Raw genomic sequence first — 15068 nt, forward strand, 5'->3', positions numbered from 1 at the left:
AACACGAAACACGATGGAACACCGACCCACACTATGTAGACGCTGGGATTGAAGAGCAACACGAAGCACGGAAGGCCATGGACGATGCTAGATGACTTAGCCGATGCAAACCACGAATTGTATACGTAGCGTGAAAAACGGAAGAGCACGCGGCCATGAAAAGTACAGAAGGACAAGAATATGACGGGAGAGTACGGGCCACGGAAGATAATAAAATATATAGACACCCCAGCATGCTGAAAAGCATAGCTACGGAAGAGCACGGACGTAAGAAGTTAGGGTAGAGCCTGGACGTTAGAAGCCACGGTAGAACACGTAACTGTAAGCGTGCACGGACAGGAATTCTCCCATAACACCACAGTAGAACACGGAGCACAGTCAACCGACCAAACAAGAGCAGCGGTTGGAACACGATGGGGTGACGACGATGGCACACCGCAGAGTACAATGTCATTATAGGACACGATAAAACACTGGCAACGCCGATGCACTACAATACCATAGAGAGCATTACCACACCGCAATTGCTCGATAGCAGAATTATGCGGTCGATGGAACCTCACGAGGAGAGCACGACAAACGGGCGACGGAACAACACGACTGCGTGGAGGCACCAATCCACGGAATAGCACCCGTAGTCTAGAGTACTGGCAATGGGAGGCCAACGCTTATGCGCATTAATATCCAATAGTATGACGGCGGACCAGCCAAGAAATGACGGGAGAAGGATCCGGGAGATCACGATTCCACAACGTGGAGCATGGTATTAGCGTAGAACATGATAGCATGAGCAAAACATATATACTATGCGAGCTCGATTGCATAGACAACAGAGACACACTGCGATTGCACGATAGCGCGATAATGAAGCCTCACCAGGAGAGTACGATACAAGGGCGACGAAACAACAGGAGCGCGTGGAGGCATTAAACCACGGAATAGCACCCTTCGGAAATCGTATTGGCAACGGGAGGCCAACGACCACGAAAAACTACGTACCACGAAACCGGTGCAACCCACGTAAACGTTTGAGAACAGAGAATAGGTAGCAGCCTCGAAAGAGACCGTACTAAAGAGAATGAACCCAAAAAGAGAGAGAGTGTATCACTAAGCAGAGTGTGCCACGGGTGAGCACGAAACCACGAAGCCAGGAAGATCACATAAGAGCGCCGGCCCCTGAAGAACATGACATCCCACCCGGTAGTACGGGGTAACGGAAGCGTACTAAACCACGATATTATACGGGTCTGGGAGAGACTACGGAATGGTAAGTGGTTAAGTACACGAGGCCAGGACCTACTGGGGTGAACAACGCTCACAAAGTACGCGACACCAAGAAACACTTAAATTTGCGGCCACCTCATCTCCAACAAACCATGCCACTCCGCCGCGTAGCGGCGGCGAACGGCTAGTCTTAAACATCTACTGCAGCAACCTGTCTGTCCGTCACACTAAATTGTCGTGCCTGTCACGCTTTTCCGGACATATCATTGGATAAAATAATTTAAATATTTCTACTGGCTGCCGAGCGCAGCGAAGGTGGCTTCAATTGGTTAAAACTAGAATGTGTAGTTGACATCAATAAATGCATGTGTTTCCCAGTTTACATATGGGGATTTGCACAAAGCTAATACATTATCCGAAGGCGGGATCGTTTTAATATTTTATACTTTTTCATAATGCATTGATATTTGAGTACTAAACGGAGGGCAGGTACACGTAAGCATGCGTGTTTCCGAGGACATGGTTTAAGTATACTAAATACTCTGTACTCAGTAGGATCTGCGAGTTACACTGACTAAAATGATAATTTCAATTTTTGTATTGTAAAGATATTAGCATTATTAATAATAAGTTATCTGAGTGGGTTTCTGGTATTGCTAAATCGTACATGTTACATGTACAGCAGTAGCCGGTCGTGTGGGCTTGCCGTAAAGAACAAAGCTGTGCTTATAAACGCTGTCACTAGATCCACAAAAGATAGATAGTTTAGATTGACGTGGAAAAGAAGTAATATGTGCTGATGACAATTACTACTGTATTGTTTAAAATGTTTTTTTATTAAATATAATTTTTATTTTGCAGTAAAATAATGTATTTGCGAGCTCCCATTTCAAAATCAAATAATTTGTTCCGCGCTCTCTCATTCAGATCATCAGTAAATAACGTGACGCGCTAATTTTAAGGACAAACACATGCGCTCGTCGCCGCTCTTGCCTCCGATAGAGGTCAGCTATGGCAACTCAAGTGCCCCTGTACCAGGATTTAACAGCTCGAATTCCAAGGTTTGCATTCCGAACGTGTCGCCATTTTCAACACCTGTACTTCAAGTTAGAGGAGATGCACCACAGTCGAGAACCAACAACTTCAGTGAAGTAGAACTGCCCCACACTGACTCAAAACACGGCGGCTCACAACGCGCTTCATCCTATTGGGCGAGTATGTTCCAGAGCCAATCGAAAGCTGAATTTGTGCGTGGAGATGTGGCCCCACTTCTTGAGCGGTTTGAAGACACTGCGTTATACCGGAAACCACACCGAAAAACGTTACAGACCGTGCTGGATGAGATGAATACAAAGACTGAGTTTGGTTCTGTTGCGAAGCACTCGAAAGAGACCGGTATGACCCGACAGGACAGCGATCCCATCGTACTTCACCGTCGGAGCAGCTTAGTTGACGTGACGAAGGTGGTCGTCAGCAAGAACCACCGCGAACGTCTTAAAGTCTCTGCGAAAGAGCCCCCACGAAAAGTTATTCCGACACGTTTCCTCTTCGATGGAACGCGGTTTCAACGTGCTTCTCGATGTGAATACTGCAACCTTGCGGGTGGAGAGCTGGAGTGCGCAACGTGCAACGTCGTGGCTCATCCCCGCTGTTATTTGGCAGCTTACGATCAAGAGGACAGAAAGTCAAAACTTACATTTGTTGTTCCGCATACAGCCACGACAAACTCCTCTTTTTCGTCCTGGCTGTGTTCTCATTGTCAGTCCGAGTTGAAGATCGAGTATGACGAGAGATCAGCAGAAACTCGAGCTGCTCATTTAGCTGCTAAACGACAAGTTCTGTCCAATGCTCTCACGGCTTACGTACGTATGATGAAGGACGCTACCTCGTTTGCTGACAAGAAAGCTGCGATTATCCGGATTCAAGCATCACTGCGAGGACGACAAGCTCGTCAGCGTTTTGAGCGATTACAGCGAATGCGGTTGAAGCCGTATGCCATCGATGCACTGCGCATACGTGCAATTATCCCGTCTGGTAGTGGGACTCCGTTGGACGGTCCTGGCTTGGGTATTAACATGTCCTCTTCTCTTGAGGAACTGCGTCTAAGCAACGGGTTCTCGTGTAATCCGTTCTTGTATGTGACGGTAGTGTCTGGGACTGACCAAGACACGCAGCTCTTTTGTTTCGAGACAAGCGTCCGAAAGCCTGCGGCTCCCAACGGAATAGAGCTCGATATTGTGTGGCCGGAGAAAATGTTCGTTCCGGGGGCCGACGGGTATGCCACATTTTGTTTTACTCTGCTCAGTAAGAACGGACCCAACACGTTTTTCCTTGGTCAAGCAGTGTTGCGACTATCCGAAACTGGAGATTGTTGGCGCTCTGGTCTGGCGACGGAGCTGGAATTGATGGGTCATGCCGAGATCTTCCCAAAGACCGCCCAACACCAGCCTCTTCCACTCGCCGACGCTCGAGGGAACGCCCCAAAGTCCATCGACCACGGCGAAGAGAAATTTGAGGTATCAGAACGCTTCAAGGGGAGGCCTCGTTGGCTTGTTAGCGTTCACAGTCGACCGTTTAGCGAACAGCATTCCATCTGCGGTTACCTCAATATGAAGTCGACACTTGAGAGTTTCCACACTAGCACCCGCTGGTGTGTTTTAGCCGATGGGATTCTCCGAATCTATCGCCACTTTGGCGTGACTTTAGCGTCCGAAGTGGTGGATATGGCACATGCCACGGATATTCGTGTTGTGCCGATCAAGTCGTCAGTTCATCGAGTCAACAAGGCTAACAAACTCAACTTGACGTTGCATCACGGTGGAGATGAAGGAGCAAGCACGCACCCTCGCCACGCAAAGCACTGCTGCTTGGCCATTCACCACCTAAGTCGGTTTTACTTGTTCCAATGCGAGCATAAAGTCCAGCTTCGACAGTGGCTGAAAAAACTTCAAGGCGCACAAAAGTTTAACTCCCATTCTAGCCAGCCACACTCAACGTTGGCTTGCACGTCTGCAATCTAGTCGCTAGGTGCCTTCTAATATGTAATTATAATTATTTAGTGTAAACCGAAGGGAGTCTCATCCTGGTATGATTGACAACAAACAGGGGCAATTTCGCTGTTTTGTAACAGTTGCACAACCTCTCTAATGAATACAAGTACATGTACCTCAGCTCGAAACTGGATCTACAAGTTCGGCTCACACTATTTTGTCCCATAAATTTTTTAAAATATCATCCATTGTTATCATCAGCGAGAAGACCAAACCATGCGCCATCTTCTGTGCAATCGCCATCCACTTCGTCATCTTCGGCTTTTCCTTTCAGTATCTCTTCCAGCGTCATTTTCTGTTGAAGCAGTGCACGCGTGTATTGGTTCAGTGCGTTCGTCACACAACGCAGCATCTCGTCTGGAGCAATTGTGCGGCGCTCTCGCCCATAGGCTCTCAGAAGAAAGTCGACGATGACTTCGCGACCACACAAACTAGCGTAGTACAGAGGCGAGTTATCAAAGTCATCCAGTGCACGATAGGCGTCTCCATGACCCAAACAGACCGCTTCTAGTACTTCCAAGTCGCCCATTTTAGCCGCTTGCCAAATCGTCAGATTATTGTGGGAGAATTCCATGGCGTGGGGGCATTCAAGCGGCCTCTTCACTAGCCTCAGTATTCGGCGAGGAGCGACGTACCCCACGAGACCCTGCAGAGAATACCAATCTTCTGCGGGATCTGAGTTGCCAGCTGCAGTCGGAGACTCCACTACTCGACAACCGAGATGCCGAAGCACGGTTGGGAGCTCTTCGACAGTTAACTGCACACCAAATGTATCCTTAAGCACGTCGTATATCTCGTTCAGTGGTAGCGACTGCAGTGGCCCTTTGTAATTGGACCCTTGATATGTTTGTTTGGCTCTGGGAAAGCTGTGTGCTAACTGAGGCTGTAGACTCTGAAGCCGACGCTGCTCGAAGGCCTGCATCAACGAGTTACTGACGAGAACATTCCTCGGCTGGCGATTGTATTGCTGCAGCAGCAAGCGTCGACGCGAACTCTCGGTCACACTGTGGACTGCTGCAGCATTGCCCATGATTTAGTGAAGCCATCGTGAGGGTGGCTCCGATGGATCGATCAGATGCTGAAGTCTTCGATAAAAATACTTTCGTTCGTTTTTCTAGGAGCTATAGTTACACTACTTCTGCAATTGTAGCATCAAGCTGGTTGCCCCCTTTAAGGAGATCAAGCAAAAATTGCCACTTCCAAGCAGAAAGCAGACAAATGTGTTCCGTTTCTTAGGGTGTCAGCAGATTGTACCATCACAGAAAACCGTTCATCAGCACAACGTGAGCTCCCTTCGACAACGACGGTTATTTTTTCGTTTGAGCTGCGCTTCCACCCCTATATTGCTATCTGACGCATTCGTACGTATGGTCCAGCCCAGCTTCGAAACAGCAATTCTGGTCAGCGCACAAGATGCATACAAAATCTTGCTACTTCTTCAAAAATTAATAAGGACTTTAGCTCGCTGGATCAACTGTTCAACTTGTCTGCGAACTCTTCGTCACTAAACTCGTCCAGCTCTGCCTCTTCCATCTCGAACTGGTAGTCGTTTTCGCTGGCACTGTCGTCGTCTACAGCTTTTCTTTCGTTCTCCTCGTCCGTAGCAATGCGCAGTCGCTTCTCCTTTAGACGTTCGCCGTCAGTTTGGACTCTGCCCACTGAAGGCTGTCTCTTGCGACTATCCGAAGAGACCTCGTGGCTAGATTCCCCATGTTTCCGTTTCTTTGTTGAAGACTTCGGCTCTGCGTCGCGAGTCAGCTCGGACATTGCGGAATTAAATGCTTCCGTTCGAGCACGATTGCGGTGCAGTTGCTCCTCGTACGTGTGGACGATCTCCGGCACATCTGCACGCAATTTTTCAGCTTTCTCCCACGTGTCTTCACTCTCGTCGTAGTGTTCCCACCGCACAAGATACTCCCGTTTCTTGTTGAACAGGCGGTGATTGACGATATGGTCGACAGTGTAAAACGCCGCCTGCTGCTCTCCTGCAGCTCCGTCTCTCGAAATCTTCTTCTTTCCTTTCGGGTTTGCGGCACTTTGATTGTCCCGAACACGTAATTCTGTTGCGTACACGTCGATGAGCTCTTTCGCTTGGGGAGGGGCTTTGCGACGTGCTATCCACAGGGGATTTTCCACTCCTTGCCAGCGAATACAGAACTCCTTCGCGCTCCCGTACGTCCGTATACCCAACACTTGTTCAGCGATCAGATTGGCGGCCATTCGTTTGCCGATACGATCTTTCCTTTTTGCTTCGTCAGTGGGCGTTCGTGGTTTGGTGCGTGGAGTCGATGTAACAGACCCAGACGTCGATCGTGCAGGGAGGTCCGTCACTACGGGAGGCGGCACCTTTCTGCTTCGTTTGCACGTCTTTGTCTTGCTTTTGCCTCTGGGGCTGGCAGCGGAAGGTGACAGTGAAGGTGCTCTAGTTCGAGCTGCTGCAGCAACACTATGAGCTGCTGCAGGTTGTCCGTGAGCCGCATGTTGTTGCATGTAGTCTGGCGCTAACATTGCTGTCAACTTGAGACTGTTGGCGATCAACATGTCATGGAACACGCCGGTATTGACCTCGTCGCTCGATTCCCTATCGTCTACTTGTTCGTTATTTGCTCTCTCCTGGTTCTGTCTGTCGCTCTGCTCTCGCTCCGTCCCCCACCCGGTCATGTCGTCCACAAAGGTTTGAGGCATCATCTCATCCTCGTCTCCGTGTGTTAAATACCTGGTCAGAGAGTCTTGATCCTGTGGTGGGAGGGCCTCGTCCACCTGTTTGGCTCGCTTGAGCGCTGGCACGATATCCCGGAAGAAAAACTCGTTCAATGACACCACCAAGTCCGTTATGGTCTTGTCGGTGGCGCTCAGTAGGTTGGCTTGGTGTCTGGCATCCTGAACTGTAGTGGATGCTTCTCCTGTCTGTGCTAATATACTCTGCAGCGTCTGCGAGAGCGTAGTCACTTCCTGTTGGCGCTCCATGAGTCGAAGCCAGGTTGTAAAACTGCAACATAACGAGACTGTGAGGGCTACAGAGGGAGCTCAGGGCCAAGAGTGGGCTCGTTGGATGCAGGACTCACAACTCCTTTTCCCGGTCCGTTGCATTCTCGCTGCTGGCGCCAGGCACGTGCGTGGTGGGTGCTGGACCAGCCGCCATGGTGTCCACGTTCTGTCACTTCCGCGTAATCTTGTGTTAGGTTGCAGAATGGATATTACCACAAATATGGAGCCTTAAGTTGCGTAACTTGTTTTTGAGGGTTACACTTCGTAACTATTTTGACAAAATGAAGGTGGTGGCGCTGGACGCTGGTGGAGCCACGCTCAAGGCGTCTGTGGTGGCTCCAGGCGTGACTCCGACCGCGTCGATTCTTCCAAACCACGTAGCATCGACGTCTGCAAACCCATCGGCGGTCTATATGGGCCAGAAATTGCAGGAGCTCGAGCACCAGCGCGCAAAGTTGCGCTACTTGCGGCCAGTGCAGAGGTAGAAATCGAATACTATTGCTGGTCACGGAGGGTATACTGAAGCTTTTTATATCCGAAGGGGTTACTGTGTCAACTGGAACGTTGAGTTGGAGCTGTGGGCACACTTAATGTCCAGCGAAGTAAGTTGAAGTTGGTGTACCCCCACTGCAACAAGGTTACGCTCTGTTGTCTAACAATTACTTCTCTTTAGATGCTGAAGGTGGACCCGTCTGAGCACGCGCTAGTGGTTACAGCTCCGCTTCTGGCACCTGCAGTCGTGAATGAGAGCATGGACCAGGTAGTTTTCGAGGAGTTGGGCTTCCAGGCGTACGCTCGAGTGAGTGCAGCGGAGAGCTGCGTGCTCTCGTACTCTGAGCACTGCGAACGTGAATATCAGGCGAGTCTTGTAGCGAACAAGATGCCGGAGATAAAAAGTCCTGGCAGGAAGCGACAGAAAATAACGAAGAGATCGGAGCCACCGACGTCGCCTGCAGTGGTGGACGAAGAAGACCCGCTGCGGTTCTCGACGTCATCGTGTCATCTCGTGGTGGACTCGGGGTTGTCGTTCACACACGTGGTGCCAGTGATCGACGGGAAGGTTTATTTACCGGGTGTGAGACGGATTAATGTCGGTGGGAAGCTGCTCACCAATTACTTGAAGGAGATCGTGTCCTACAGACAGTGGAACGTCATGGACGACACGCCTGTGATCAACGAACTGAAGGAGGTGCTGTGCTTTTGCTCGATGGAGTTTGAGAGCGACATTAAGCGGTATCATTCGGATCGACAGGAGCGGAAGCATTGGGTGTTGCCAGACTTTGTGCGTTCTTTTACAGGACGCTGCAGGGAAGACGAGATGGAAGAGGACGTTGAGACACAGACTGATGAGCAGCAATCGGTGCGACAGAACGATGATGAACAGGCTCTGGAAATGGGCGTCGAAATGGTCGCAGTGCCGGAAGTTTTGTTCCATCCGTCGGATATTGGCATTAACCAGGCAGGAATCGCCGAGACGATCGTGCAGGCTGTTGGGGCGTGTCCAGAAGAGCTCTCAGGTGCCTTTTACGCCAACATGTTACTGGTCGGTGGAAACTCAAAGTTCAAGAACTTCCGACAGCGTCTTGAGCGCGATCTGAGGTCACTAGTACCGGATGATTTTGACATTGGCCTGCACGAACCTTCAGAGTGAGTGGGGCTACCGACTGCTGCTGTCTGTATTGATGTATGTTAATTTCTTGTGCTTGGGTATGTGCTACACTAGTCCGGTACTCGCTGCCTGGCAAGGATGCTGCTCTCTCGCCGGGTCAAGCGCATTGTCCGAACGACTCGTGTCTAGACAGGAATACGAAGAGCATGGCAGCAACATCTGTCTGAAGCGCTTCTAACAAGATCCGAATGATGGTGAAGTACCATCATCCTAAGTTGAAGTGCATTGTTGCCGGACTTGAAGATGGAATATAGTTCGTCTCTCACTTTGCAACTTGCCCTTCTCTACCAAACTTTCCCAGCGTCCTCCATGATTCACTTACAACTACGTCGCTGTGTGCTGTCCGCCAGTCGGAACATTGGTCAGCAGCGGGCGATGGGTTTCAAGGTCCGTGTCGGTGCTGTTGAAGCCCCACAGACTCCTATCGCTGAGCGCCAACGCGTGCAGCAAACTTGGGGCATTTCTGGCAGTGAGACGTTGGAGAAACTGCGTGTGGCTACTCCTGGCATCACGTATGTGTCTGTGGCTTCTCCAGCGCTCTTCGACGAGGTGGCTCAAGCTCAAGGTAGCAACGAGCAACTTGTGGCAGTGGTAAGGGTATCGAGTGACGCCCAGGACCTGTTGGGGCACGTGGATGTTCTCACCCGAGGTTCTAACCGACTTCTCATAGGATTCGACCCTCGTCCACCTCGTGGGTGGCCAGTTCAAGAGCCCGTTGAGGCTAGTAAACACCTTCTGACTGAGATCTTTGTTCGAGAGGCTGAGCTTCGGAGCCTGGGCGCGTTTGGAGGCGGGTCTCTCGTGGTGGCCGGCAGCGAACACGGCAATGTCCTCGTGACCAATCGGCCGTATGGGAAGCTCAAACTGGCATCCTTTCGAGGAAGCCAAGTGTTCGTGACACAAGACCAGGGATTCCACACAGGCAGCGTCTCTCTCTTCGCTGGCAGAGGTGGACAGATTTTGCTGTCTGCTCCAGAGATCATTGCTAGGAATCGCTTTCGAGCAGCAGCTGCAGGACGCTGGGGACAGTCAAAATGTGTCGTGCAGGCGCCAAAGCTTGCAACTCCAAGTCTGGGGGCAGCCTAGACGGGATCGGGTAGTGTCCGCTTCGCTACAGTCTCGAACGAAGACACGTGTCATTGTGACCACCAGTCTCTTGCCATTGCAGGCAGCGGGAGCATCGACACAAGCGATGTGACGTCGAGATATGGACGTGTAGCCATTCTGGGCTCAGGGTCGGCCACATTGCAGACGACCGAGTCGCTGACTGTCGGGACTCTGGGCTCCTCACGAGTGAACTATGTCGAACCTGAACCTGAGAATGTGAGGGGTAGTACCTCATCGCTCCGAGCTGCTGCCAAGACTCAACACGATGAAGATCGAGTGACGATTGCAGCTGCAGCCACGCCACCAACTCGAGAAAGCGCGTTCGACGACGCTGGCCACACTCTTGATCGATGGTGCTGGAAACCTTGGTCGTGCCGTTCTCGACAGATGAAGCGCAACAAACGCTGGCGCGACGACTTTGCCTACTGAGCTTCAAAAGTCAAGTCAAGGCAAGACAAAGCATCTACTCATATACATCGTTCACATTCAGCAGCGAAAGCCCAAAAGACAGGCCTCTTCCGTCTTGCGAGTGTCTACTCTTCTTTGCCTCTACTTAAAGCTTCTTCTTCTTCTTCGCTCGTCTAGGACATGCGTAACTGGTAGTCGCCGTTCTGCGTGATGTAACGAACCCAGGGTAGTGCCTGGTAGCCGCTCTTCTCGATAATCTTGAGGTAGCGCACCTGGATACCCGAGACTGTAAAGTACGGGATCTCAAACTTGACCTGAATGGGAGCTTTCCAGTCGTCTGTGGCCTCGTGGTTGTCCACACTTGGGAGTCCAAAGTGCGCACGCATTAGATACTCACGAGAGCCGTTGAACTGCTTAATGGACCAGACGATGGCGTCGCGGTCGGGCACGTACGTAACAGATCCAATGCTGCACTTGAAGCTGGGCGAGTCGACATCAGGTGGCACTGGGATGACGATCTCCACGTTGTTGGCGATACTGCGGCTCTTGAACTGCGACTTGGCCTTGACCATGTACTCGATACGCGAGCGTGAGTGGGGCTCCACGACGGCTTCGACCCAGATCAGAGGCTTGACGTGTGTGGCCAAACGGTACGTCATGAGATCGAACTCTCCATCAGGCGGGATGAATGAGATCGTGCGGTCTGACTCGAAGCGCGCGAGTCGAACACATTGATGGAACTTAATGTCTTCCATCTCAACAGCTTTGCCCTTGCTGGAGGATCGGCCGGTGGCTTCAAACAGCGCCTTATCATTGAGTCCAAGCTTCAGTTCAGGCATACCAGACAAGAAGCTCTTCATCTTGACAGCTCCGATAATCTCCGAGTGCAGCACAGTGCCGTTGCTAGAGACCAGCAGGTTGAGCTTCTCCACAACGTCCAGAAAGATTTCGTTCTTGCGATGTTTGATACCCTCGCTACGCCAAGAGACGGCGTTGGTGAGTGCTGTGGGCGGACGGGGCGCTGCCTCCAGTCTGTGACCCTCCTGGGTGATATACTCGCGTAGAATGCGAGCCTCTGTGGTCTGCGGGTATCCGTGGTCCATCGTCTCGTCCAGAAGCTCAAAGATAATGACGAAATTGTCTCGAATACTCTCCTCTTCCAGCTCTCCGAAATAGTCCCGGAACACTTGGCAGATGCGTGTGAGATACATGAGCATAAGCGCCACGTTCGAGTTCACCTTGGTTACGGTCATCAGGTACAGGTTATTATGCTATAGAGGGTATACACATTTACAGAGTAAGTATTGGTGTATACTAATATAACAATATGGAGTGGTAGAACCTTGAGATAGACGAAAGTAAAGCCATCCTCGGTGAACACAGGACGCTGCTCCGAGTCGTCCTTGTCCTGCACGTAGCGCGTAAACTTGGACGACGCCGACATGGGGATGTCCCCACGGTAGTTGCGGGATATGATGACCTTGCCCTTTAGGTCGGTGATGAACACGGCCGACAGCACCATGGCGAACGAGGCGGCTCCTTCTGCTTACGTCCGACGCAGGTTGAGGACTGCCGCGTGGTATCTACCGAAGAGTAAATATGATTGGACAAAAGTGGATTCAATTGGACCAATCTGATTGCCGCATTCCCATGTCGAAGTCGCAACCTGTGAATATTGATACTCTTCATTTGACCACGTGTGGTATTTATTGCCTTGACTTTATCCTTCGATACTGAATCCACGCTTTCTACAATAGTCGAAAGCATGGAGGATAGTGTGACGATTAGCGCGTCGGTGGCCGTGCGCAGCGTCCGCGACACCGAGCAGGGCGTCTACGAGTACCTGGAAGAACAGCATCCACTTCCGTCGTACCCTGAGCGAACGCTGGCGCTTCCCGTCCGTCTACGTGGCTGGCTATGGCGCCGCGAGGGCTTTGGAATTTTCCGCCGCTACCGCCGCCGCTTTTGCGTATTTAAGGCGCAGCAGGCAACGCTCTTCGTCTTCTCTGATGACGACACGGTTAATGGGAAGCAGTTGCGCCGCCTGGTGCTCACCAAAGCGACGCTTACGAGTCGTGCAGACCGCAGCTTCGTGGTGCAGGGCTACCTACAGGATCGAGATCTGCACATGGAAGCGTCAGACTCATTAGCGAGCAGCCTAAGTCGGAGTCGATTTCCTGGAGATAAACAGAGGCTTTATTCTACAGGGGAGGAGCGCTTCAAGGCTGTGTCAGCCAAGGCCTGCAGCGTCTGGACGCACTGCTTCAAATACCACATGAAGAGCTACGCGCTGAGGAAGCCAGACGTGGATCAGGAAGAGGAACATGCTGCGGTGATAGATCCGGATTTTGTGTTTGAAGACGCTACAAAAAGTGGCAAAAGACGCAATACGCTACCGATCCCCAGTAACAGTTTCAAGAGCTTTAGTAGCAGCAGCGGACTGCTCTCGACTTCCCGATCGAGAAGCAGAAGCAAAGGGAGATTGGTGGTCCAGAGGAGAGAGAGCTTGGGAGGGCACGGCAGTGACGCGCCCAAGTCAGCCCCACCTCATCTTCAGTACGATTGTCAACAGTCGGAAACTGCAGCTAGGAACAGGTTGGCGTCGGGTGCAAAGGACGAGGAACTGGCGTCCAGAGTGGTGACGGAGTTATCGCAGAATCAGGACGAGGACGTAGAGGAAGAAACATCGATCTTGGCGTCGGATCTTCCTTGCATCACGCGCATTTGGGAGGACGAAGAGCTGCTTTCTCATCGTATTGACTACGACACGATCGTCAAGAAAGAAAAACTGGCTGCTGGTGCGAATGGCGAGGTGTGGCGTGCAATGCACCGCTCGCAGGAGGTGGTGGTGAAGAACCTACTGGGAGAAGTCATGGCAGGTTCCAAGACCCCGACCTCGTCCAGTGGGAACGAGGTCTCTGCAGTCTACCATCGACGCCGCGCCATTCTGGAATTTGTGGAGGAGATTCGCATAATGTCGCGGCTAGAACACAATCGAATTGTCGAGTTCCGGGGTGTAGCGCTGAGCGCGGAGCGTGATCTGCTGCTGGTTCTGGAGTATTTGCCTCGAGGCGATCTGCGGACTTTTCTGAATACTGTCAAGCGCAGTGGAGATAATTCCACGAGCGCGTCTGGGGGGTCCAGTGGGCGATACCTCAGTATCTGGACGTGGACGAAATCGCAATGGCGTCTGGCTATTGACATTATTGAGGGCCTCGTCTATCTGCACTCGCTGAATCCGCCTCTGGTGCATGGGGACGTGAAGTCTGCCAACGTTTTATTACGTAGCAACCTTCGTGCCAAGCTGACGGACTTTGGTCTCTCACGTTATCTTCCATGCGAGGATGACAGCTTACGGTCGGCTGACGCAGCTACAGAAGGAGGAGAGAAGAATCCCACTACCGGTACTACCGACAAATCGTCTCGTTGTGGTCCTCGAGTACGTGGTACAGGACGCTGGATGGCTCCAGAGCTGTTGGCGAGTGGGGATCAGTCGTCTGTGGCCTCGGATGTGTATGCTTTTGGCGTTGTTTTATCAGAGATCGACACGTGCGACTTGCCGTTCACTGAGCGAGAGAAACTGACAGCACGGTCCCACACCAACGCTGGCGAAGGAAGCAGTGAAGACAGCGACTCGCGCTTGATGAACGAGAACATAATTGTCCACAAGATTGCAGCCGAAGGTTGGAAGCCTACGTTCCGCGTTACGTGTCCGGAGGTTATTAAAAAGCTGGCGCAGGACTGTTTGTTGCCAGACCCGAGCGCACGCCCAACGTCGCTTGCAGTGGCGCACCGACTCCGACAGGCTGCCACGAAGCGCGAGCGTCCAGAAGCTCTCGCCGCGCAGGCCAAAGCCACTACGTCGCTGCGTATCCGCTGAGCGCGTACATATTTAACCGCAAAGTTGCGGTGCAACACTATCAGCATATGAGCCTTGACACCACACAACGGGTTGTGGAGACTGCATAGGTTTTAAATTTTACCTTCTTCGATACTTACTTACCTCACTTTCAAAGTACTTTTTTGTATTGCAGCGAGCGGCGATCATAAATGTTGCCGGAATCTTGACTATCATGTATTTATGAGCGACACAGTTTGTATAAAGAATTGCATCGAAATGAAGAAAGCAACGCAAACAAGTTAGCGCTTTTGCTGCTGTGCCTGCATTAAATGTCTATGCTCCCGACATGTATACATGATTAGCGTCCTCAACACTTTCAGACGCCCCACTCTGAAAATAGCACAAATCCAAGACACAAAATCAAAATGCTATCGTTTTGTGTAAGGAAAAACGTCGAAGTTGTGTCACTTGCACACAAACGGGAATGTGGTCCACATCGACGTATTAAAAATGACTTTCCAATTTCTTGCTATTATTATAGAGCCCTGTTGTTGCAATGCGTAGTGGACATATTTCGGGATATCCCCCTCTCATACAAATTACAGTTAAATGTAAAGAAGGTCCTTCGAATTTCTGGTGAATATCTCACTTCCCATTAATAATTGGAAGCGTTGCTTTGGCACATGAAACTACATTCTATGACCTTTAATTTGGTACCACGTTTGTCCAGTGTCTCAAAATACGACACTCTAATACTTCAGGATCAGGGTATGGTGCGTCT

At 51.1% G+C, this 15068-nt stretch overlaps 6 protein-coding genes across 6 annotated transcripts; 3 read left to right on the forward strand and 3 right to left on the reverse strand.

Moving 5' to 3' along the window:
• Positions 1-2621: 2621 nt before the first annotated feature.
• PITG_14458 (uncharacterized protein) lies at positions 2622-4244 on the forward strand (the record flags this gene model as incomplete). The annotated part of the gene is made up of 1 exon (XM_002898873.1): positions 2622-4244. One exon carries the CDS (start codon positions 2622-2624, stop codon positions 4242-4244), a length of 1623 nt encoding a protein of 540 aa, XP_002898919.1.
• A 211-nt stretch (positions 4245-4455) lies between these two features.
• On the reverse strand, positions 4456-5304 carry PITG_14459 (uncharacterized protein; the record flags this gene model as incomplete). The annotated part of the gene is made up of 2 exons (XM_002898874.1): positions 4456-5096; positions 5166-5304. 2 exons carry the CDS (start codon positions 5302-5304, stop codon positions 4456-4458), a joined length of 780 nt encoding a protein of 259 aa, XP_002898920.1.
• Positions 5305-5744: 440 nt separating this feature from the next.
• On the reverse strand, positions 5745-6815 carry PITG_14460 (chromodomain protein, putative; the record flags this gene model as incomplete). Its single annotated transcript, XM_002898875.1, has 4 exons — positions 5745-5897; positions 5967-6251; positions 6327-6651; positions 6781-6815. 4 exons carry the CDS (start codon positions 6813-6815, stop codon positions 5745-5747), a joined length of 798 nt encoding a protein of 265 aa, XP_002898921.1.
• A 728-nt stretch (positions 6816-7543) lies between these two features.
• PITG_14461 (actin-like protein) lies at positions 7544-8913 on the forward strand (the record flags this gene model as incomplete). Its single annotated transcript, XM_002898876.1, has 3 exons — positions 7544-7743; positions 7804-7864; positions 7936-8913. 3 exons carry the CDS (start codon positions 7544-7546, stop codon positions 8911-8913), a joined length of 1239 nt encoding a protein of 412 aa, XP_002898922.1.
• Positions 8914-9255: 342 nt separating this feature from the next.
• On the reverse strand, positions 9256-11991 carry PITG_14462 (AP-1 complex subunit mu, putative; the record flags this gene model as incomplete). The annotated part of the gene is made up of 4 exons (XM_002898877.1): positions 9256-9940; positions 10269-10468; positions 10668-11717; positions 11789-11991. The coding sequence occupies 4 exons, from the start codon at positions 11888-11890 to the stop codon at positions 9256-9258; spliced, it is 2037 nt and encodes a 678-aa protein (XP_002898923.1).
• Positions 11992-12211: 220 nt separating this feature from the next.
• On the forward strand, positions 12212-14326 carry PITG_14463 (protein kinase, putative; the record flags this gene model as incomplete). Its single annotated transcript, XM_002898878.1, has 2 exons — positions 12212-13002; positions 13081-14326. The coding sequence occupies 2 exons, from the start codon at positions 12212-12214 to the stop codon at positions 14324-14326; spliced, it is 2037 nt and encodes a 678-aa protein (XP_002898924.1).
• Positions 14327-15068: the final 742 nt, after the last annotated feature.

Source organism: Phytophthora infestans, genomic scaffold (genome assembly GCF_000142945.1).
Source record: "Phytophthora infestans T30-4 supercont1.34 genomic scaffold, whole genome shotgun sequence".
NCBI classification, from domain to species: Eukaryota; Oomycota; class Peronosporomycetes; order Peronosporales; family Peronosporaceae; genus Phytophthora; species Phytophthora infestans.